The following is a 25657-nucleotide window of genomic DNA, read 5'->3' on the forward strand; positions in this document are numbered from 1 at the left end:
GTTGCATTGAAATTTTCAACAGACTTCTTTAAAATTATTTCTTATGCAAACACCACCAAATTCTTCCACAGTTCCCAAATTCCGAGACTCAAGCACAATAAACGTTTTTATTGTAGTTCAATATTCATAAGTAATGTAAAATAGAGGTGGATACAGTTTAATTCACAAAAGAAAAAGTTGACAACATAGAAAATGCTGTAAGTATTACATTGAAATATTTAAAACATGGAAAGTTTTCAAACAGAAAGAGCCCTTTATTCATAAAATCCAACCACATCCTTTTTTGATTTTTCATTTTTGTGAAATTTATCAAATTTCCCCCTAAGCCTGCCCTGGTCTTTCATATGGTATAAAATATAAGCAGAACCTAGAAGTAGTTTGCTCTAACGTTTGATAAATGTAAGCATTTAGAATACGCTCTTTGAAGTCTTACCACTTCTTCATATAGCCACACACATGCATCAATTTGAGACAACTCAAATTGGAGATGCTGCCCTCACTCAGGCCCAACGTGTTATAAGCTCTGAATCTTGACATCTCAGTTACAGGACAAAAATTACCTGGACACACATCAAATGTACAATAATTATTTGAAGAATGTGGGTGTTTCTACCGAGGCATGTATATGCAGATAGTATCAATATTATCTAGATTAGCATGCGTATACCATATTTAAAAACATAAAATACACATTCGCCAGTAATTTTCTCCACCTAAAATGTGCAAGTGTAGAGATCAGGTGTATGTTTATACATGTCAGGGTGCTGATAGATAAATCAGAATACAAAGGGTTTATGACTAGAAAAATAATACTGGAGTAATACTTAAAAATGTGATATTTATAAAAATTTTCACAAGGGTCAGATTCATCTGTTACATAAAGTAAATGCTGTATACCACAGTATAATGAAAAAGTGGGTAAGCCTTTTCAAAGGCAAGATGGATTTGTGAAATGCTCAAACTTGGTTATATCCAAGTCAGTAAGCAGGCAGCTAACTTGAACATTTTGTTGGGATTTGAGGGGCTTCAAAACCATTGCATGCATTTTGGTTATGTTTGGAGAATTAGATAATACTTTATCAGTTCTCATATCAACTTGTATCAGCACTCAAACCATATTATCAAGAATCTAAACACACTGAATCCTAAAAGCATTCCTGAAAGGTACACTAAAAAGGACCAACAGCACTTTTGCACTAAAACATACAGGCTCACACCAAGTAAGTATTATTGGATCTTAGAATTTAAATTGACTATCTTTAAAGGGGCAGACATAGGAAATAAAGCCTTCCTACTACATAACATTCCCTCCCCATCCCCACACAAGGGCACACCCCCCCCCCCCCCCTACTCCCTAAAACAAAACCCCACACCTACCCACTCCAGGGCAAATTATCTGGGATGCTGGCCCTCCATGCACACACGAGGGCAGACTCATTTTCTCAAAATGTACCTTTGGAGGCAAGCACCTCCTTTCTTTGTTAAACAGGTAAGGATACAGGATCAAACCACATGGAGTGGATATTTTAGATGTTACCTGAAAACTACAAAGGAGCTATTCTAGGGCTTGCAGAGGATTCATATCCACTGTTTCTTTGAGTCCCACTGCACATGAGATTGGCAATTGGGATCCCACCATCAGCTGCCATATGAGTACACAATGTCTATGACATGACTAGCTTTCTGAGTCCTGGTTCACAATATTTTCAAACATTCCATCCATCCATGAGGTAGAGATCAACCACTGACAGTCGTATTACGTAGGATTTGAGAAAGACAAAGCATTTCTCTATATGGGACCTTCCTGAAAATAGCTTTACTACCATAAGAAAGACTAGTCCCCATATCGCTGTACATTATGCCCATTTTGACAAGGCAGTAAGAATCTGAATTTGAACCAGGGCTGAAAAACAGAAAGACAAACTAGCAGCTATTAAAATCCAGAAAGAAGGTAGAGACAAAACGGGACTAAATAAAAAAGGGTTAAGAAATTTTCCACTATATGAAATAATTCTAAGTGAACGATTCCAAAATATTTACATATAGATAAAATAGATTTTGAAATGCATTAGATTCTCAGAGACATACTGAAAAAATTTTCCTTCAGTAAGACAAGTGCTTTTTATGTACATGGTAGAATTCTATTTAAAATAGGTTAAACATTAAAGGACAGAAAAAATACCTAAGTTTGTAAGATACAAACACCTTTTTGTACACGTTCAACCTATCAACTAAGACTTGAGTCACTATTATGTGTAAAGTGTTTGTTGAAGGCTGGTGCTAAAGAATATGCAATGGACTATTTTATAATATTGCTTACAATTCTTAAGTTCTACTTGAATGGCCGAAATGATGCAGGCCCTTGTACAAAAGTTTCTAGTATAAGGTGAGGTTCTACAACTACATGCTTTTTCAGAAGGCAGTCTGTATCAGAATGCAGATGTATCGGATCTTGTGTGTGATGATTGCCAAGGAAATAACTGAATGTAAATATAATTTTACTTTAGATCTAGGGAAATAGTTGATTAAAAGGGAGGGGTCTACTTTCAATTAAATTAGTAAGTTATTGAGAAGCCTCATGGAAGTTAAAGCAAGCAAACCACAGAGTTTGTTTTTGAGTAGACCCATGCTCACATAGTTCTGGCATCTGACCACTTTTCTCCTGCGTGCTTTTTCACGAAAGTTAAGATGAGTCAATAAGGAAACTTTTTAAAGAAGAAAAACATATAAGACAAACTATTAGCAGGAAATCTTAGCATAGGAGGCTTTAGCAGGTTAGCTAATATTTGTGCTTCGAATCAGTGATTTGTTACAACTATACCAATAACTTTTGATGACAAGTTACCTTAATAGTCTCTCCCACTCCTTTGGAACAATTTTAAAGAGTGCTTGAAATAAGCATTTTGCTCACTCATAGGCTTAAGACTGAGTCTGATGAATTAACGGATAACTCTTCTGGACTTCTAAGGAAAACAGTAAGTTATACGAAGGCATTAGTTTTGTTAAATACATGGTCTTTAAGACTACTTCATTATTAGAAACATTTCTAGGGGCTCCTACTGGTCACAATTGCTACCATTTTAGCACCAAAAGAACAACTATCACAGACTGAAACACATTAAGAATTCTCCAGTCTATATTTATAATGAAACCTAACTTGTTACTTCTATTTATTAAACCAACTTCTTTGAAGTTGATAAGTAAATGGGGAAAATAAACCTGCCTTTCTAGTAAGAACTGTGTTTAAGGATGACTAAATAGCTCAAGTTGAAGAAAATCTATCATTTACACAGAAATACCAACTAATAAATGCTGAAGGAATAAAAAAATTGGGGGAAAATTCACAAACCTTAACATTTACTGATTTAGACAAGTATTATCACCAGATGTTAAAAACCCTGGGTGAATGGCTCATGGGGAACTGGGAATTCGTTAGATGCCAAAGGAACACCATGTTGATAACTTACTAGTTACAAAGATGAAAACATAATTGAGATCACACTGTTAGTAGGTTTATCTTAGCATGTAATCGTAGGGTCAACTAGATATGATGTGTTTTCTGATATGATACAATGAAAGCATGTGTCTCATCTATGATATATTCTAGCAAAAAAAAAAAACATTTTTTTTTTTTCAAATCCATTAGGCCTCTAGATACAACTTTTAGATCACAGGTAGTTCAGGATATAAAAGGACAAGCTAAATAACACCTTAGGAAAGCAAGTAGACACGTTAGTAATATGGAATTCTGCAGGATAACTGATCCAATCTCTAATGAATCAATGTCATAAAAAAAGAGACTGTGCTAGATAGACTTAAAGGACTTAAAAAAGGGATATGACGTTATAGGGGAAGGTCATAGAATGGATACTAGTTTGGACAAATCAACTACAAATTTGGGGACAAGTGGGGTAAATTTGAATATGGTAAAAATATTCTGGAATGAGAAAATGGAAATTGTGGAAGAAAATAGGTGACAGAACACTACATGGCCTATGATCTTATTTTGGTTAAAAGATAAATGTATTCATAAAGATATGGAAGGATATGCATTAAGTTGTTAGCAGTGGTGGCAGTATCATATTTTATTTTTTCCTTTTCTGATTTTCTGTAATGCACTATATTGCATCTGTAAAAATAAAAGCTTATTTCAAAAGAAAAACTAGGAAATGGTGGGTATGCCACCTCTGTACAATAACTCATTACAGAAAGTCTGTAGGGCAGCAAGTACAAAAGCAAGGAACACACTATCTGGTGACAGCCTAACTGATTTGTAAGTAAAGTGCTTAAAGAGAAAAATTCTTAAGTGCTTAGCTGACAAAGATAATAGTAAAAATTAGCAGAAATGTCACTGCACAATAAGTTCAGGTTAAGAGGCCAATTTATCTTGGAAGTAGCCAATTAGAAGAAAACCACACAAGTAAGATACATCTTGCTATGCGTCATTCACCCTCCAAATCAAGCCTTGACTACTCGTATTTACTATTAGAAAAAAAAAAAATCTCGTGTCTAGTATTAAAAATGTGTAAATTAGTAGTTTTGGAAGAGGCTTATACCCTATCCCAGGCTGAGTTCCTCATTCCTCAGCCGGAGTGGCGTTGGGCTCTGCGTCCTCCTGGGGCGGAGGAGTCAAAGCTTCTTGTTCAGCGAGCGCCTCTCGAAGCTGGCTCCCTAAGACCGCATCATGAATGCTGTGGAACAGCAGCTCCTTTAAGGCTGGATTTTCAAAAAAGTAGTTTGAAGTGAGGTCATTTACAACTTGTACTAGAAAAGAAGAAAAGAAAATTAGTGCACACTCTGGGCATCAATCTTGAACATAAAAAAACCCTCCACAAACCTCACTTCCATCTAGTTCAAATATTAAGATGATATATAATAAGTCTCACTCCAGATCCTGTCCCCATGACATCACACCCCCAGTTGCAGGTGGCTACTTTCATTAATTTCTAAAGCATTTTCCAGTATTTCTTTATGCAAATATAAGTAAATATATAAACATTTATTCTTATTTCCCCCTTTTCTCACCCAAAAAGAAAGCATACTATATATTATCTTAAATATTTTTAAAAAATTTAATCTCAATACTTATGATTACATGGTATTCAATCTCATCGATGTAGTGTAGTTGTTTCACTTGGTCCCTTTTGTTTGACAATTGAGCTTATCCCCTCTATTGTTTTTACAGACAGTACTGTGACGACTAACCATGTAAGTGTTTCTCACTGAGCGTGTGTAGCACAGTGCTGGATTTGCTGGGTTAAAAGGCAAATGTGTTTATTTGTTTTGAGTGCCTCCAAAGAGGCTGTTCCATTTTGCACTCACACCAGCAAGGTCTGAGAGGGCCTGCTCTTCCACAGTTTGCCTGCAGGGCACATTGCCAAGCAGTTTTCATTTTTGCTATTATGGAGAGCTCGTTTTCAAGCAGTGTCTTAACCAAAATTTAACGTAGAACAAGAAAGCAGGCATTGTATGGAAAAACCTACATGATTTTATATAAGTAAGTTTATAGTAGCCATTAAATAATTACTAAAAAATATACCAGCCCAACGCAATGGTTTATTAGCTCCTCTCCACCAACTGCAGCTCAGGAGGCTGCCACAGCAGTGCCTGTAAGGGACTAATTTCAAAGCTAGCTTTAGGTGATTTTCAGAAGAATAATTTTCATTTTCACTAAAAACTAAAATTAGGGGAAAATATTCCCCAACGCAATTACTGAAAAAAAGAGGGGGGAAAAAAATCAAAATGGTAATATTTCTCCTCATTCTAGAAGTGTACTTACCACTGCATCCGGCTAAATACACATAAATACCGGCATCTCCATATTCTTTTACAATCTGTAATAATGTTGAAATAAAGTTTAGTTTCTCTTGACTGTGCCAAATGTAAGTCTCTTTTTTACCAATATGTATTTCACCAATGTAAGACACTCTACTACATTCACTTGAACTACTTTGCTTCAATAATTATGCATTTTTGAGCTAATCCTTTAAAAACTTATATATTTCTTTTGATTTTTATATGTACAATGTGATAATTAGGGATACCAAAGAATTCTTGCTAAATTTTATTTAGGTCTAATAAAGGCATAATGGTAATGACTTTAAAAAAAATCTTCTTGTAGAGATATACAGTATACTGAAATATTCACAGGCAAAATAAGAGAAGGGGAAAGTGGGTGTGGGGGACCAGTGAAACAAGATTAACTGTAAGTTGATAATTGTTGAAGCTGAGTGATACTTATGTGTGTGTGTGGGGGGGTCATTACACTATGCTCTTTATTTTTGAAATTTTCCATAATCAAAAGTTGAAAAAGCACACAACAAAAGATGTTTAAGAGTTGAAAAGGGACTCTAAGTTTAACTGTCTGATTTTTACTGATGGCAAAACTGGGCACAGAGAGATTAAATGACTTGTTCATGATGATGCTTACCCCTGACAGAGTTTTTACGCCCACAGAATCGATAAAATTGACTTGTGTGAAATCCAGAATGACAGTGTGGACATTTTCACTTGGGGGCATGAATCTTTGCAGTTCTTCAGGAATGGTGGTCTTGATGACTACAGGGGGAAATTTTGGTTCATCATCCTCTTCCTCAGGCTTCGTAGCATCTTCTCCAGCTACTTCTCCATCCTGTGTCAAAAATTAAATCACATCAGAATGCTATGTATTTTGGTCCTGAGAATTATAAGGAAATATTAGTCCTTAGAGTCTCAAGGACTATACCAGATCTTCTCTAAAATATTTGCCAAATCCCAGCCTTGTAATGTGACCAAAAAAAATATGTGTGCATAGTATTTGATTTTAGCTCAGTTTATTTTCCTTCCCCCCACCCCCCATGAAATCCCCTCTCCTTAGTCCATTTTCTCCTAACTTCTAAAATAATTCTATTAACTTCATCATAATAGACCATAAGTTACCATAAGCCTGGACAATAAAAACCAGCCTTTGAGCTTTTTGACTATAAGCTGAATGAATCTATGGCTGAGTACTAATGATAAAATTTATTAATTTATTTATTTTTTATTTTATTTTTTTAATATATTTTATTGATTTTTTTTACAGAGAGGAAGGGAGAGAGACAGAGAGCCAGAAACGTCGATGAGAGAGAAACATCAACAAGCCGCCTCCTGCACATCCCCAGTAGGGGATGTGCCCGCAGCCAACGTACATGCCCTTGACCGGAATTGAACCCGGGACCTTTCAGTCTGCAGACCGAAGCTCTACCACTGAGCCAAACCGGTTTCGGCTGATAAAATTTATTAAGGTTCTGTATGATGTTTACTTTTTAAAACAATATTTTCCGCCCTAGTCGCTTTTGCTTAGTGAATACAGCATTGACCTGTAGACTGAAGGGTCCTGGGTTCAACTACAGTCAAGGGCAGGTACTTCGGTTTCAGACTTAATCCTGGCCCCAGTTAGGGGCATGTGGGAGGCAACCAATAAATGTTTCTCACATCAATGTTTCTCTCTGTGTGTTTCTCTCCCTCCCTTTCACTCTCTTAAAGGAAAAATATCCTCAGATGAGGATTAATGAAATAACAAACAATGTTTTCCTGAGCCTATATCACTACTTATTTCAGAAGCATTCTCATAACTGACCTTATCATGCATTTTTATTATTTATCATGCATTTTTAATACATAAAGGATCATTAATTATGTCTAAGCTTTCATATTTTAGGGACTTTGTGCTGTGTTCAAATTTCAATCATGAATAAAGGTGGGGGCCACTATGAATCAAGGGAGAAGGGAAAATTACACTGAAGAGACCACTCACCGCCTTGATCATGGTGGCGTTGGCCAGGTTTGCATTCCCGACTTCTTTGGCATACTTCTTCATGGCCTTTCTTCTCGCTCCCAAAATAAACGCTGGGTCCACTCCCGTCTTTACAGAAGAGCATTATTTGCAAAAATCACTTCAGGAACCCACCCAAATACAATTAATCTTTAAGTGTCCCGATTTGATGGTTTTCTATGTGAAATTACCATCCCAAACCTTTCTCTACTTTCCCCTCAGATCCCTGAACTGAGTTATTCCCTCATTACAAGAATTTTACTACGTTTTGTTATTCTTGGTCTTGATTCAAGCCAACCAGAAGCTAAGGTAATAAACAGTATTTAAAGTAAATTCAAACTTGGATTTCTCAGGTTCTTATATTTAAGAGACTTTGGTTGATTGTGAGGATTTCCTATAAACTGGACAGTGTAAGGTCAAGTTCTAATCATGACCAAAGGAACCCTTATGATCCCAAGAGCAAAAAATCTAAAATAATTTTTTCACCTTTTCTTTAAAAGTTTTACACATATATAACCTTTTAAAAAATTTAAAGAAAAGTATATATATATATACTCACTCACATATAAACAAAAATGTACACATACATTTAAAAAGGATACACACACACACACACACATATACAAAAATGCAGAGAGAAACTGTAAAAATTTTTTATGACTCACCTTTCTTTTTAATGCACTGCTATACAAGTCACTATTTGCATAATAAATTGGGGCATTTATTTGGAATATTTTAATTCCAGGAATTTCTTTCACCTGAGAAATACAATATTAGTGAATTTAAAACATGGAAATATTTCAGAATCAAAACTGCAATAGCCTCCCTCTTCTAACCTAAAAATTCATACAGAGGTTGCTAAGGACCCTCTTAATAGTGTTTAGATAAAATAATGTTTCCATAATCATGCTCTGGAGGAAGGAGTCTGAAAAGAAAGCCTTTAAAAATGCATATTTGATCAGAGAACCAGGATTGACGGTATAGGTAAATGCCAGTACTCATTGCCTCCACGACCAAGTCAAAATTACAACTAAAATACAGAATTATCATTCAGAACTGCGTGAAATCTGGCTAAACGGAAGTCTTACAACTAGAGAATAAAGAAAGTATATAGAGACTAGTAGGAGGGGCAGAGGCGACAAGTGGGCTGGTCCGACACTATGTATGGCTTTTTTTTTTTTTTTTTAATTGGGAAGATATCTCTGCTGAAAAGGCTTCCTGTGAGAAGCCAGGGGTCCCAGACCCACATTGGACCCACAGCCTAGGGTTCCAGAGCTGGGAAGAGAAGTCCCTGTAACTTGGGCTATAAAAGCAATAGGATCTGTGACTGAGTGACACTGAGGCTGCTGCAGACCCAGCAGTTCCTCTTAAAGGACAGTGCATGAACTTACATGGTCCTGAGCCCTGTAAGCTCCAGTGCTTGGGAGGATCCAGAAACATTGGAGAAACTGGATTATCTGGCATTGGAGCAAAAACTCAGGGGTGGCTTTCTCCCAGACAGGGGTGCTTGCTGGGTTCATTGTTCCTATGCTGAGACCTTCCCCTGTTGCAGAGGTGACTGGCAGCCATATCTGAATTTCTCACACTGTTTGCTCTGCCCTGGTGATTTTCTGAGAACCCACCAATCCAATTTGCAGCCCCACCCAAGCTGTTTGCAGTGGATTTTTCATATGAATAGTCTTTCCTGGCTCAGATTTCAGATTTACCTATAATCTCTCAAACAAGCAGCAGCTGGCCATCAGCAAGACCTGGCACTAGCAGCAGCCTGCCTTGCTTCACAGCTTGGCCTAGCCTGGGCACTTCCAAGCCCCACACAAGTAGCAGCCATCTGCAGATCGCTCTGTGGCTCTTGCTGGGTGGTCCCAGTTGTAGTTGACTTTACACCTCCTGGGAGGCCCCAGAGCCAGTATACCCAATGGACAGCTTCAGACCATACCAGATTACAACTTTACACACCCATGAGCAACACCCTCCAGGGACAGACTCAGTGAACACTAACACCTCACTGAAGTGAGTCTTACTCCATAGGGGTGTCTTTTGAACAACAGCTCTTCCACTGTAGTCACATCTGGTCCTCACAGCCAATTGGCCTGGAGGTTAATTCCTCCTAGTGATCACAATCAAGGCTCAACTACAAGACTGTGTACACAGCCTACACAGGGGCACACCTAGTGTGCTCAGCTCAGGTGGGCTGAGCCACTGGACCCTGTAGGATACCTACTACACAAGGACACTCTACCAGTTCTAGGAGACATGCAGGTCTACCTAATACATAGAAACAAACACAGGGAGCCAAGTTGGTGTGGTACAGTGGTTGAATGTCAACCTATGGACTAAAAGGTCCCGTTTCAATTTCAGGTCAGGGCACAGGCCCAGGTTGTGGGTTTGGACCCTTGTTGGGGCATTCAGGAGGCAGCTGATCAATGATTCTCTCTCATCATTGATGTTTCTATCTCTTAAAAAAAAAAAAAAAGAAACCTTGAACTCTAGAATGCAGTTTGGAAACAAGTAATTCAGCATATAATTCTTTGGAAGGAGGAGAAAACAGTAATCCTAATACGATCTCATTTTCTAATATTTTACAGTGAAGCTGAGAAGTTCTTCTCCAGCAAAAATAAAACAGAGAAAACTAGTTTTAAAAGATTTTATAAAAGTCTTTGAGATTCCACAAAAGAACATTCAAAATCAAGGATATTTTAACCTATATTTTATATAGTTAATATTTTACCATCAGTTTAAATCATCAGGAAAAAAAATCATGCACATACAAACCATTCTCTCAGTTTCAGCATTTTGTAAATATATACCTTAGTTTTCCAACAATATATATTTATTCTCATTTTAAAAAGAGACAATATAGCCCTAATTGGTTTGGCTCAGTGGATAGAGTGTCAGCCTGCAGACTCAAGGGTCCCAGATTCCATTCTGGTCAAGGGCATGTACCTTGATTGTGGGCACATCCCCAATAGGGGGTGTGCAGGAGGCAGTTGATTGATATTTCTCTCCCATTGATGTTTCTAGCTCTCTCTCCCTCTCTGTAAAAAATCAAATATATATATATATATATATATATATATATATATATATATATATATATCACACAATACAATATTAGGTTGAGCAATTAATGCATGGCATAATGTACAGTGTAAGCTATAAAAGTGAATCCAGAGAGTAAATCAATAATCAGGATTTTCACTTTGACCAGTACACCCCCTTCCTTTTCACCCTCACTTTTCGTCCTAGGTGAAAATAAAATTCAGTTAGCCAATCACATTACATCACATCACATGCTTACAACCAGTTAAAATGACAGAAAAGGTCCTACCTCCTCATATGCATCTATATCAATGTACACATCAGTGTCAGGAAGCTGTCCAAGGACTTTGTAGCTCGGACTGAAGAGAGAGAGTGAATGTGTTAAAATACCACTGTGTGGAGACCCAGTATATAATTGAAACATGAAGTCGTGCACATTTAAATGTCATGTGTGGATGGGCTAGTGAATTCAGGAATACTTGATCCTTAGATGGTGACTTTCACATTCTTAGTGCCATTCCAAACCTAACATTCCCCACACTCCTCGCACCACAAACACCTTACACCTCACCCCCAACATACACAATGCACACATACAGCAAATATATCTCACATCACACAAATAACACACACAGACACACAGAAACACACACAGACACACAGAAACACATACCTCACACATGACATATACCCTTCACATACACACAGACAACACAATCACACACACATACCATACAAATACACACTACACCACACCCCTACCACACCAACGATCTGGTCAGGACAAAAGACTTGGGTATTTAAAGATGGGGGTAAAAATGAATTGTTCAGAGTTCAAGTCATGCCATACATGACTCAAGTTCTCATTCTACTCAGTAGATATAGAACTGTCATCCTACTTTATTTTTGTTTCTAGGAGTCTCTGACTAGGGTGTGGACAGTCAACTGAAGAGGTGGGGAGAAAATAAAAATTTCCAGTTAGCATAGAAGTTTTCTTAAGTTTTGTTTGATAAATGGAAGCCCAGTGAGGTAAGGTGAGATGTCAGGGAGCTTTGAGAGCCAGAATATGTCCCAAAGTCTTTGATCTGACATTCCATGGTCTTGATAGTATGTCCTGGTGTTTCTTAGCATGCAGAGGCAAGTGCTTTGTGAGTTAGAATATACAATACAAACATTAGCTGACTTTCTGGGTGGATTTCCTCAATAAGTATTCAGAGAACACACAATGTGCCTGATTCTGGACTCTAGGAACACTGCCTTCACGGTCAAGATGCTCATTCTGTAGACAGATACAACACTACGATCTCCGGCAGGACACTCACATACACCCCAATCTTTGCACTCACCTCTGTGTTCTGTAAATCACAGTCATTAGCGCAATGATGACGGCAGTAATCAAACCATAGTCCAACCCCAGGAACAAGGAGGAAACAAAAGTCGTAAGCCAAATGGTCTGAACAAAACACAGAAAGCTTTATGGAGAATCCTGTTAACAATTTCCTAGAGTTACACACACACACACACACACACACACACACACACACACACGATACCTAACCTTGCCTAACTGGATACTGCATATAACAACTGACTGCACTAAATTATAATTCTCACATTTTTTATCAGCACGAATCCCTGTGTCGCTATGATCAACCATCTAACAATCACCTTTGTTACTTACCAGCTCTATTTTGCTGGTTCTCCAGAAAAAGGGGAGATCTGAGAATTGCATAAACATTCCTTTCAGGTTGACGATCACAATGGCCGACAGCACAGCCTGAAACACAGCACATCCATACTTGCCTCTCCTCGTGAGTCCTAACAGCCCCGTGTGCCGGCTCCTCACTGTCCTCCTGCTGCCCTCCCATAACCCTCTCCCCACTCACTTCCTACGCGGCAGTGATGGTACATTTGGAGCCATGAACGCCTGGATTTTCAGGACTTGGTTAGCTAAAATGGGCCTTGGAAAACCAGGCTTATATCCTAGCAGCAAACCTGCATGGTAGTCAAGAGGTTCAGAATTAAACTTGGTACTCAAGGAGTTATTTCACCCATGGCCTTTCTACATTGATTTCCTTTAACATTGCTGTTCATTTTTACTAGATTAAATATATCAGTAAACAAATGTCTTATGAGTGTAGGCCATCTCAGATTTTAAAGGGAAGTATAAGGTGAGAGAGGATCAAGGAGAAAGGGACCTTGGAGACTAGCCAGTGCAAACACCCTCTTTGCAGATAAAAACTGAGACCCAGAGATGTTGAGATGGCTTTCCCAAGGTCCCAGCTGCTGGTAGATTGTGGACCAGGATCTTGGTCCTAGCCTTGGCCCTTTCTCATACCACCCTGCTAGGGTTACAGTAAAAACCCATGAGACATCCGCAAAAATATAAACAAATAAAATAGCAAAATCTGTACACACGGAAAACCTCACACCAAGTCCAAGCTACACACCTGGGGTAATGATTCAAAGAGGAATCCGGTGGCTAATATGACCATCAGAATCATTAACGAGGCCAAACAACCTGCAAGCTGCATGAGAAAAGACACATGGAAGGGGCTTTTAGGAGAGAGTAAGAGGCCAGCTTAGGTGGGTCCCAGTCTTTTGATAACCAATGGGAGATGATCAAGAAAAGATGGATTTATATAAGGCACCCAAACCATTACATAAACCTATTAGCTCTTTCCCACTTTTCTTACACCCTTTCAATGGAAGCTGAAATACTCGGACTGAAATCTGTTTGCCAGGGTGGGGAAAGGAGATGTCTGGTGCTGATCTGAGACCCATAAGGGCCATAAGAAGTCAAATAAGACTCTGCTATCCAATGTTGTGGCCACTAGGCATGCGCAGCTATTTGGATTAAAAGAATTTAAACTAAAGTAAAAATTAAGGTCTTGCCCACATTAGTCACATTGTAAGTGCACAAGAGCCACAAGTGCCATATTGGATGGTACAAACACTGAATATTTCCATCATTGGTCAAAGTTCTACATCCTTCCCATACTCAGTCTGAGGCAAGGAGTATCATATAATTTTTTATTTAACTGGAGAGTATACTTCTTTCCTACAGATTTAGTTCTTGGGATTTGCTTCAATCATACTTTTCTCTGATTCACTACACAGCTCACTGGAGCGTGGATCTTCAGGCAGAATAGCTTTGGGTTCAGAAAAGAACCAAGGGATTAAAATTAAATCACCACCCAAATCACCAGTCCTGAGGAGCCAGTCGTATACATACCTGTGTCTTCCCTCCAGTGCCCTCCTGAACAAGGCTTCGAGACAGGGAACATGAAATCGAGAAAGTCTGGAAGAGCGATCCAATGGAATTGCATATTCCCAGTGCAATGAGCTCCTTTTCCATGTGGAAACAAAGCACACAAGAGACCCGTTATTCTTCAGAAAGGAAGGTGTGACGGCCCATGCAATATCCATTCTCAGAGGTACAGGCTGTTTCCTCACTGTCTTTTCAGATATAAGAAATGGTTTAGTATGAGGTCAAAATAGGAATTATTACAGAATTTAAGGTTGGGGTGGGAAACACTTCGAATTTTTAGTGTTGGAGGTAAATGCTGCACTCAGTCCTTCTTTCCCAAATATTCTCTAAGGGACAATATATTTTTTTTTTTTTAAAAAAAACTTAAGTTCTTTCTTGTTGAAAGTATTACACACGTCTCCCCTCCACCCCCCATTGACTTCTCCCTGGCCGCTCCTGCCCCCCCCCCCCAGCACATGCCCTCGCCCCCCTACTGTCTGTGTCCATTGGTTAGGGATAAAACTTTCTTGTTGTTTAAGGTATATAAGGTTGAGGTGTGTAGTTCTGAGATCTTTTGAATGCCTGGCTCTTGTTCATGTAGAGCTCATGTCAGTGTCTTCCTGGGGCAGCGAGTTCTGCTCTCGGGGCTCCTCGGTTGGATGACTGTGCTTCATATGAATGTGGATTATCTCGTCTCCTCTTAGAAATACAGAGCATGTTGAAACACACACTGTCATGCCAAAATTACAGCTTATGGCATTCAGATTAAATACCTTATCTGGAGCTATATTATAAAAGAAGGTGTCAAAAAATATATCGTGGAGATTGAGTGATGAATCATGACCAACGAGAAGGTTTCCGGAGGAGTAAAAATGGTTCTGAAAAAACATTTTTATTCCCAACCTGTGACCTTTAAAAAAGTGATCACATCTATTGAATGACAACTGAAATTGAAAATAACAGTGATAACATCAATGGCAGTATGGCAAACTATAAACCTCAGATTGGAGATTTCACCTTTCTAGCTGGACCTCTGCCCGTGGGGTGAGGTAGGACTGTACCTCAGTATTCTAATGATCTGATCTACATCAATTACGAAAAAAAAGTAATGTTCAATAAATGCATGCTTTAAATACATCCACCATCAAACTACACGTTTTTTTGATCAAGGCAGAGGAATCAAGTTTACTTGCTTTTCATAGCAGAGCATGACTATTGTATCACTAAGGAACATCTGTACAAAATTACCTGATTGCCATCGACCTGGTAGCCATGCTTATTTGCCAACGTCTTGGCCATCGAGATGGTCACTGAAAACCCAACAATGGCTATGGCGATGGCATCCACGTACACGAGGTGGAAGAGGCTGGTGTCCGGATTGGCTGGAGGTAGCAGCCTGAAAGACCAAGCTGACTTTAACCTGAGTGCTGTGACCACTGGGAAACAAACACGCCATGGAAGGGGCGAGTTTCAGAGGGGCATTATTTACAAAGGAGGTCATCAATGCTTGGATACGCGTTTGCTCTCGGTTGGCAAAGAGGAGGGCCCTTCTGGACACACACAGGTTCTTTCCGGGCCCCAGCCCCAGGGCACCAGCTTTCTACCTGAATGGGTTATCAGCAGAGATCAGATGCCGTTTTCTTTAGAAAAGGAGTAACCACACACCTCATGGCACCTGCGTGGCAGGTGTAAGTAAGACCCAGAACAGGAAGAAGAGACATTCGAACCAAAGTCTGAGGGCAGGGAGGGTATCAGACAAGGGTCATCTTGGAGGAGAATTACTCTCCGAGCAACAGTAGGTACTCACTGCTCTCCCTTGTTATGTCACACAACTGCTTCTTCCCAGGATCCCTTGAGGTGAGTTTCTAACATCAGAAAAGAAGCTGCAGCAAATTATACTCCTTGGGTCTCACCTGGGAGTCTGAAGGGGCCAATAATGTGACTACTAAAGCCCCACAGTGGGTAACTTAATTTCTGTGGCCCATTTTATAGGAAAAGAATAGAAATCCCCTAGAATAGTTTGGGGGAAGGAGCAATATAGGTTTTCACCTGTTCCCACTTGAGACATTGGGCTAGATAATAACCACCACCAATTAATTGATGCACAATATTATTCTTACAGTAACAATCATTAGGTGTTTCCTCTGTGCCAGGTTCTGTGCTTATTTATCTCCAGTAGCCCTGTAAGCGAGGCACCAACATAACGGCCATTTTACAGATAAAAAAATTGAGGCACAATGAGGCTAAGCAACTTGTCCCAGGTCCAACAGCTCATCAACTGCTCACAACAAAAACCATGAAGAATCCACCTCCCTGTGCCTATTTCTTTTACTATGTCATATCACAGCAACATAGGGGATGTCTCAAGTTCCAGGGTAAAGGGGAGGAAGGTGAGAGAGGAGAGAAATCTAACATAAAAAGCCTAGATTATGTGCTACATGCTTGACATATGTCATCCCATGTGTCCTCACAATAATCCTACTAGATAGGTACCACTATTATCCCAATTTATAGGTGGGAAAAAATAGATGCTTGCAGATGTCAAGTAATTTGCCCAAGATGGAGCAGGTAGTCAAACTCAAGGGGTCCGACTATACACTTTGCTACAGAAACGTGAACCAAGAGGGAAAGCCTGGGAGCAGCTTTGGTCTGAGGAATAAGAATATGAGAAAAAGGTTGATTTTGGAATGAAGGAAAGTAAACCAAGAAACAGAAGGTACTGCCACAACTTGGATCTTTAATAGTCAACCGTCACTTTCTGAACCCTGTATTGTGTATGTACTTTGCGTGTGTGTAGACAAGAGTGATAGCATGTGTGTAAATAACTGTGATAGTTTGCTTTCAAATAGGACCCCAAATTCCTCCCATCCTTGTGCGTGCTGCTCTCCCATCCAGAGATGGAATCTGTTTCTCCTCTGGATAAATCTTGTGATTTGCTTTGACCAACAGAATGTGGTGAAAGCGATGGTGTGTGAGTGCTTTAAGCGGCTTCTGCTTTTCTGCCCCGTCTGGAGCCACGGCGTAGAGACCATGTGGAGAGAAGAGGCCAGCCAGCCCTCAGCAGTCCCAGCACTCCGGCTGAGGTGTCACCCCTGTGAGTGAAGCCCTCTTGGGTCCTCCCCCATCACCCTGTCAGACACCTACAGCTGCACGAGAGACCCCAAGTGAGAGCAGCAAAAGGACCACCATGGAGCCTTACCTGGACTGATGAGCTGTGCGTAAAGAAATGGATGTTGCTTTAAGCACTGATCAGACTCACAGAGAACTGAAACGGTATGGTGATAGAGACACAGATAGGTGGGTAGGCAGGCGTCATTGGTTTCCTGCTTGGTTTTGGGCAAAATTCCAGAAATAAACTTTCTGCGTAGCCAAGTTTTAGAAAGGTAAAATGTTATTTAGAAAAGAAAAACTTTGACAGAGGGAAAGCAGATGTGGGTACGATGTGATCAGGAAAGTATATGGGTGGCATGTGAATTTTTTAAAGAAGTCTAAAGTGAGAATTCACATTGATTCCAGTTATTTGTGATTAGTTATTCAGTAAGGGTATCTCTTGGATCCAGTCAAAGACGAATGTTGATCACTTGACTAATTATGTTAGTGACTCAGGTGTGAGGTAATGGAAAGTGCACACAACTGGGTATCGGAAGACTGAGGGCTGGGTCCAGGCTGGGACTCACCAGGAGTCACCAAACCTCATTCATGCCTCTCAAATGTCACCTTCTCGGATACTCTACCCAACACAGCAACCCCAGCCCCGCCTACCCCTCTCCTGGCTTCCCCCGTCTTCATAGCACTTCTCACTACGTGGTTATCGCCCGTCTCCCCCAGGAGAACATGAGCTCCATGAAAACAAAGACATTTATGCTCACATGTTTGCTTTAACTGCTGTGCCCCTGGCATATAACAGGCACTCAACAAATACATGCTGACTAAATGAACTTGCTTATCTGTGAAATGGGAATAATGTACCTTACCAAGTGTTATTGTGAGCAGCAACTGAGATGGTGGGTGTTAAAGTATTTTAAAAATATTTTTATTGACTTCAGAGAGGGAGGGAGATAGGGAGAAAAATCAACGATGAGACACAATCATTGATTGGCTGCCTTCTGCATGCCCCACATGGGATCAAGGCCGCAACCCAGGCACGTTCCCTGACCGAGAATTGAACCTTGACCTCCTGATTCATAAGTCGACGCTCAAACACTGAGCCACCTTGGCCGGGCAGGATTAAAGTATTTTATAAATTACAAATCCAAATAGAAGATCAAGCATTATTACTGTGTTAGATTTGAGTTCATGCTTCCTCCTTCAACACTTGCTCTGTCGAGTGAACTTGGTCTTAAAGAGCTCCCTGTGATTCCCACAAGCCTCGTAGATGGGGCTACAGGCAAAGTCTGATGGGACATGCCTGATTCTGTCAACCTCCAACATCGGGGCAAATGTCTGACTGTTTTTTGGAGTGAGTAGAGGGTGGTAAGTAAGATAGTATAAGAGAGAGACACAGAGATAGAGACCACTAGAGAGTGTCAGAGAGGAACAGAGCTAGACCAGGAGAGGCTCATAGTCACTCTTGCTTCTTCAAATAAAGGGAATAATAAAACGTTTTTAAGAGTTAAGATAAAAGAAAAAAAAAATGAAGCAAAGAAGTAATACATGATTTGAAACTAGCAAAGTTGTTGAAAGAATGAGCCACAGAACTTTTGGTTACTGTGTCCTGGAACACTTAAAGCATAGTATTTGCTACACTAATATCTCCTGGGCTCTCTCAATGGGCCTTGGCTAGGTCTCAGGTACCATGCCTGCCAGGCAGGAGAGGAAACGGAGGCTTTGAGAGGACAGTGACTTGTCCCAGGTCACACAGATAGAAAGGGGCAGGTGGGACTTAGGTCTTTTTGCTCTTAATTTCTATGTCTCCCAAGGAGAATTTTAAAAAACTGGTAAGTGCTAAACAATGGGAAACCAAACAAGCGCCACATGCCACGCAGGTGGGACAGTCCCATGGTGCAGGGCAGTATGGAAACCAGCATGGAGGCTCCTTACAGAGTTACACCCAGAAGAACGGAAAGCAGAGTCCCGAGGAGATACTTACACACTGTGTTCATAGCAGCACTATTCCCACTGCTACCCACTGACGCATGAATGGGCTACTGGTGTGTACCCCTTTATTCAGCTTTAGAAAGGAAGGAAATCCTGGCATGTGCTGCCACACGGATGAACTTTGAGTACATGATGCTGAATGAAATGAGCCGGTCACAAGAAGACAAGCACTGTATGACTCTACTTATCTGAGGTACCTAGGGCAGCCACATTCAGGGAGGCAGGAAGCAGAATGGCGGTTGCCAGGGGCTGAGGGAGGGAGAGGGAGAGTTCTTGTTTAATGGGCGTGGGGTTCAGATTTACAGGATGAAAAGGCTCTGGACATCAGTTTCATACCACGAGTATAATTAACACTGCTGAGCTCTACATTTAAAATGATTAAAATTGTAAATTTTATGTTATTCCCCCTCCCCCAATAAACAACAATCCATGCACATGCTAAAAACCAAAAGTCAAAGCAACAAAAAAAACCCCAAACCCCACCCCCAAGCCCTCAGCGATTTGAAAGGTAGGAATGAAGGGGGTTTCTCACTGCAAGAACACCAAAGCAGGAGTTAGAAACCATAAGAGATCCACTGATTATTCAAGTCACACGGTTACTTCAAGTTATTTTCCTACCCCAGAGGAAGTGTCCCAACGACATCCACATTGTAGGACTCGTGCAAGCTAAACCCCGCCGAAATGCCAGTTCCCATGACCACCTAAAACAGACACAAACCCAGACGTCCTTTACAGGTGAGAATGCAAGTGCCACACAAATGAGCTCTTCAAACAATGTTAGCCAACCCAAATCTGTTCTCACTTGAACTTCCAGTTTTAAAAAGAACGATAGTTAGCTTCTAGCAATTCTCAAGTCTCCTGACGACTCTCCCCGAAAAAATTAAAATGGACTCTAGTTTTAATTTTAACTCCTGGAATGCTTTCCTTTTTATTTTGGTCTCTTCCAGAAAAGGCCATGAATTCTTTGAGGAGTTGGCTGTGCCTGTGGGCTAGGTGAAATGTGTCTCTGATCACCTGGCATGAATAAAGGTCACTGAGGGGTGTATTGTGAAGGAAGGGGGGGGGGGAGATATGATGACATTATAAAATGCAGATGAGTGGATAAAAAAAGCCGTGGTACAGTTATACCATGGAATATTACACTGCAGTAAAAAACACACACACACAACTATCTCTTACCCTTTGCAACAGCATGGACGGACCTGGAGAATCTTATGCTAAGCAAAATAAGCCAGTCAGAGAAAACAAGTATCACGCGATCTCACTTATATGTGGAAGCTAATGAGCAAACTAAACTGATGAATAAAAGAGATCGAGACATGGAAACATGTAACAGACTGAGGAATCTCAGAGGGAAATGGGGGGGGGGAGATTGATTTTTAAATTAATTAAAAGAAAATTTATATGCATCTATGCATAACCCCTGGACACAGACAGTAGTACAGGTGAAGGCCTGAGGTAGAAGGAGGGTGAGGGGTTGAGGGAGAGTGGGGAGTGGAGTAGGTCTATGGGGGAAAGGAGGGGACATCTGTAATCCTTTCAACATAAAAGATAAATTAAAAAAATTAAAATAAAAATAAACCAAAAAAATGTTTGGATCTGCAATCGTCCTGCTGACCCTGTTACCAGCACCGCGTGTGGGGAGCACCCTGGAGCTGCCTCCTCCCAGTGCAGTCAGGGTCAGAGTGCAAGTGCCCACCACACACGTTTCATCATACGTAAGCTTCCTGATTGCCAGGGCATAGATTCGGTTGGTGTGGAAAGTACAACTCTTAGTGAACTACAAGAAGAAAAAAAAACAAGGAAGGAGGCAATTTTCTTCATCCTGAAGAGTTAGAGCTACAGAACTTTGAGTGGGCTGCCGAGAAGAAATGAAGGCTGTCCAGGGAAGGGAGCCATCCCTCACGGTGGTGGCAGCTGCAGGGAACTCATAATGAGGTGAGCTTATCTGACACAGCAGCCTGAGAGACCAAGTGCATGAGTGCTTCTTGCCCCTTTGATGAAATGCTCCCTGTTCTTTAAAAATATATATATTTTAATTGATTTTAGAGAGGAAGGGACAGGGAGTGAAAGATCAGTGACAAGAATCACTGATCGGCTGCCTCCTGCATACCCCCCACAGGGGATCGAGTCTGCAACGCAGGCATGTGCCCTGACTGGGAAATGAACTGTGACCTCCTGGTTCATAGGTTAATGCTCAACTACTGAGCCACACTGGCCAGGACAAATTGCCCCTTTTTGTTGATCACAATTACGTCTGTCATCCTGAGTTGTATTAGTTGTGCCTCTCAAACTGGCGGGGGTGGGGGTGGGGGTGGGGGTAGGGGGTGGTATTTGCCCAGAATATTCAAATTCACAGGATAAATGTGGCTTACGTTTCCATTGCCTCAACTTTATATAGTGGAAAATGATTTAAACCCTGCTTTTCGACCCACACAAACATATATATTATGAAATAGAATACAAAACTCAAAAGTGTTTTTATGGTAAAAAAAAAAAAAGAAATTTTATGTTTAAAGGGAGTCATAAAGACTCAAATTTTCCAGTATGGCTTCTCTCTCCCTTGCTCTGAGGAGAACGTCGATAAGAAATGTAAAGAACACTGGATTCCTATAATCACAATGATAAAATTCTGGAGAACTATTGCCCTGGGAAACATGAAGGACTCCACTAAAAGAAACCTGGAAAATGGACAGATCCAGGAACCCAGGCCGGGAAAGCAACCTTCACTATTTGCTGCACAATTAGGCCTCGTCTGCCTGTCTCCTTGCCATGAGGAGGAACAAGAACCTCATGCTGTCCTCCATGACAAAGCGGGATCTCTGTGCCCCGCCCCAACGAGAGAATGGGCTTCGAAACTGTTAGATGGTCCTGCTGGGATGTAGACATGACCAAAGCACAGAGAAGAACCAGAGGGGCTGGTTTCCTCCTGAGCTGTAATGCTGACCTGCTGTTTTTGTGGCTCAAACTTTTGGCTAGATTTGGGTCAGTCACCTATACTTTTTATTTTTTGTCCTTAATGGTTCTCGAATTATGCACCGAGGTGCCCCAGGGTACCAAGGGGAACTCACCAGGACACCGTGGGATAGAACTTTCAAGGGGAACAGTGACGTGTGTCAGAGACTATGCACACATCTAGTTTGAGGCAGTTCAGTTTCCACATCAGCTCCTACCACACTCCTGTTGCTCACACTCTGTCTTTGCAAAGCTGGGCATTCAGTGGTGGCTGGGGTAGAAAGCAGGTACCATGTAAAAGCAAAGTGAAGGGGAAATGGAGGGTAGTGGGGCCCATCTGAGGATTTGTGTAGTGGACCTATTCCCATTAGCAAGTAATTGCGGTTATTTAACAGCGTGATAAATATATAGTTTATTTCAATTTAGGTGCATTATTTTTACAAACAGTTCCTAGGTTGTTAGACATAAATACACTGCTCAGACCTAACTACTTACTCAGTGAAACTGTTAGGTATTTCCTTTGACCCAGGAGTGCCAGGAACCAAGAAAGTTTGGGAACTTTTTTGTTTTTTTGCTCTTTTCCAAATTAAAACAGCTTAATTTTTTTCAGGTTATTACAGTTATGTGTTCATTACAAAAGAATTAGACAATAAAACATTGAGGCAGAAAAATCTTCCTTGATCTCATTACTCCCAGGTAATTCCTATTAAAATATTTACAGAGTCTTCAGCTATATTTTAAAAATCATCCGTTCAGTGCTCTAGTGATTTTTCTTTCTTGTCAGTGTATTTGTAAAAGTTCCCCTTTCCAATCCTACCCTTCTCTTGGCAGAACTGAGAGGGGAAAGGTCTAACGCCCTGTCCCCTCCCGCTCCCTCCCGCACCCCCCTCAGAAATAGCTGAAAGTTGACTTACCGCAAAGAACTCTAAAGGAATGGGTGCCGGCAGTTTCTCTTTAAATCTCTCATTAAACTCCTTGCCACCCAACAGCAAACCAAAAACCATCAGCCCGACGCCTAGGGAACACACGTTGAGGTTTTTAACATTCTGCAACACAGCAACCGTACTCTGCAACACAATGAACACTGGGCTTTACCTCAGGCAGCTGGACAGACGGACACAGTGCACTAATTCCCACAGCAGCCCAGCCCCGGTCCTTCTTGTCAAGAGCTCTCAGGCTCAAATCGCTCTCTTTTGCAGCTCCCCCAAATTTGGAGCCTTTTGTTCCTCATCAGACAACTTTAAAGCTGAGTTCTTACCCAACAATCTTACAGTGTTCTTTGACATGCTCATGTGTCAATGGAGTAGTTATAAAATTCAGAAGAGTAACCCTTGCTCTGAGTCCTGAGCATTGAGAAAGGATTAGGGGCTGATACCAAAAAAATAATACAAAGATAAAGACACAGAAAAACTTCTAAGAGCTGAAAGAGAAATCATGGTTAGCAGATGAAAGAGGAATCAGGTGGGCTTTGAAGGCAAGAGGGTGCTGAAGTTTGAAAAGACGCCCAGGGGAGTTAAAGAAGCCCTTTAATTTTATCCTAGGCTTGTATCCCAAATACAGTCAATTCACACATTTCCTAGCAATGCCTACAGCTACTCAGGTCCCCGCCTGTTCTGTCTCCTGGGTGACGAGGCATTTAGAAAAATCTCAGTGTAAGAAGTATGCTACCAGCTATGATGGGAAATGAAGAATTTAGTTATTTAAGGAATGTTCCTACAGTTTGATTCCATTTGAATCCATCCAGGACTCAATTTAAATGGCACCCCCCAAAGTAACTTTCCTAGACACCTAATCTAAAGGCCTCCCTCTCCAGCTTTCCTAATATCCAGTGCCTTCTCTTCACAGCTTCGAACAATATTGTAATCAATTACACATTTATGCCATGAAGGGCTAACTATTGGTCTTCCCATTGGACCAAGTTCCAAGAGAGCATCGGCCATGTCTGCTCACTCACTGCTGGGCCTAGCACAGTGTCTGGCACATAAATACCTACCGAGGTGATTTGGCCCAAGAATACCTTTAGCATCATCTCATAAGTTCCCACAGCACTTTAACTGTCATGTGGTTCTAATTATGTAAACATTTCTTTTATCCATGGGTTACTCAGAAGTAGGTGTTTTTTGTTTTTGTTTCTAAATGTATGGGAGTTTTAAAGCTATATTTATTTATTGATTACTAATTATACTATAATATACTGTGTGAAAATATACTAAATTTATAGAATTTGTGATCAGTTTCACATGTAAGTTTCAACACAATTGGTTATTACCATTGTTCCCTATGTGCTTGTAATGAATTTATATTTTCTCTGAGTTGGGTGCAAAGGTCTATATATTTCTTATTAAACTGGTTAATTGTGTTAGCCCAGTGGTCGGCAAATTTTTTTAAAATTTTTTAATTTAATTTAATTTTATTAAATTATTATCTGTGTACATATTTTACCATTGCCCACCCCCTCCCCACCCACACACACACATGCAGCTCTTTGGCCCTTCAGTGTGGCTCTTCTACAAAATACCACGACCTGCGCGAGTCTATTTTGAAGAAGTGGCATTAGAAGAAGTTTAAGTTTAAAAATTTGGCTCTCAAAAGAAATTTCAGTCATTGTACTGTTGATATTTGGCTCTGTTGACTAATGAGTTTGCTGACCACTGTGTTAGCCAAATCATTTATAGACTTATTTTTTGCCTGCTTGGGTAAGCAGTTTTTGAGAGTTAGGTTCTCCCATAAAGCTTTTAAATTATTTGTTAGTTCCCAAAGAGAATACAATTCTGTCTCAAGAAAAAGCTGTCTTTCCAGCTAATGAGGGTGAAGGTGTAGCCACCAAGTAAAGACATAACAAATAATTCCTTGTAAGGCAGGCAGTATCGTACATTAATACAATGAGAGTGTAAGGTTTAATTCATCTTTGTAGTGCCTTTTTTCAGAAAAGCTTTAGCATAACTAAGTTTTCCCCATTGTATTAAAATTCTTGGAAAAAAGAAAAGTGAGCCTCGAAGGTAAAAGAGATATAGAAGAGGAGGAGGGAAAAGGAGGAAGGGAAAACTAGGACCAGTAAGTTGCTTACTTACATACACCACTGAAAAGATCCCGCTGTACCGCTTTGTTTTGACTCCGAACAGGTATTTTAACATGGAGGTGAAGACGTGCACAGCCGCTGCTGTGGTAAAGCCTCGCACCAGGGGCTCTGTGAGGTAGATGGCCACAAATCCAAACCTACAGACGCCTAGGCAGAACTGTTGTGTTTTTTTTTTTAATGACAAAGAAACAAATAAATCACATGATAGATCAGGAAATGAAAACCAACAGAACACACACGAATTTCTTCCTGGATCACTTTTTAACATTACACATTTGCACCTGCCACAGTTAAGCAGCGAACAAATCAATCACTGATTATACAAAACAAAACAAAAAACAAAACAAAACAAAAAAACACTGAAGGTTTGGAATGGCTTGGAGTCCCAACGAGCATCATGGACACTCAGAACTCGGGACACGGTGAGTCAATGTCATTTCCT

At 40.4% G+C, this 25657-nt stretch overlaps 1 protein-coding gene across 1 annotated transcript in view; it reads right to left on the bottom strand.

Moving 5' to 3' along the window:
* Positions 1-818: 818 nt before the first annotated feature.
* Positions 819-25657, bottom strand: part of SLC26A5 (solute carrier family 26 member 5) — a 30605-nt gene continuing 5766 nt past the window's right edge. The window contains exons 5-18 of the mRNA XM_036429658.2: positions 25208-25372; positions 23051-23203; positions 19800-19882; positions 15333-15480; positions 14070-14183; positions 13285-13362; positions 12516-12611; positions 12181-12287; positions 11124-11193; positions 8461-8553; positions 7778-7885; positions 6431-6631; positions 5780-5834; positions 819-4764 (exon numbers count right to left, since the gene is read on the bottom strand). Coding sequence (XP_036285551.1) covers positions 4577-4764; positions 5780-5834; positions 6431-6631; positions 7778-7885; positions 8461-8553; positions 11124-11193; positions 12181-12287; positions 12516-12611; positions 13285-13362; positions 14070-14183; positions 15333-15480; positions 19800-19882; positions 23051-23203; positions 25208-25372 — 1659 coding nt within the window. The 3' untranslated portion in view covers positions 819-4576. The remainder of the gene's footprint in view (positions 4765-5779; positions 5835-6430; positions 6632-7777; positions 7886-8460; positions 8554-11123; positions 11194-12180; positions 12288-12515; positions 12612-13284; positions 13363-14069; positions 14184-15332; positions 15481-19799; positions 19883-23050; positions 23204-25207; positions 25373-25657) is intronic.

This window comes from Pipistrellus kuhlii, unplaced genomic scaffold (assembly GCF_014108245.1).
Source record: "Pipistrellus kuhlii isolate mPipKuh1 unplaced genomic scaffold, mPipKuh1.p scaffold_m20_p_10, whole genome shotgun sequence".
In the NCBI taxonomy this organism is placed as follows: Eukaryota; Metazoa; Chordata; class Mammalia; order Chiroptera; family Vespertilionidae; genus Pipistrellus; species Pipistrellus kuhlii.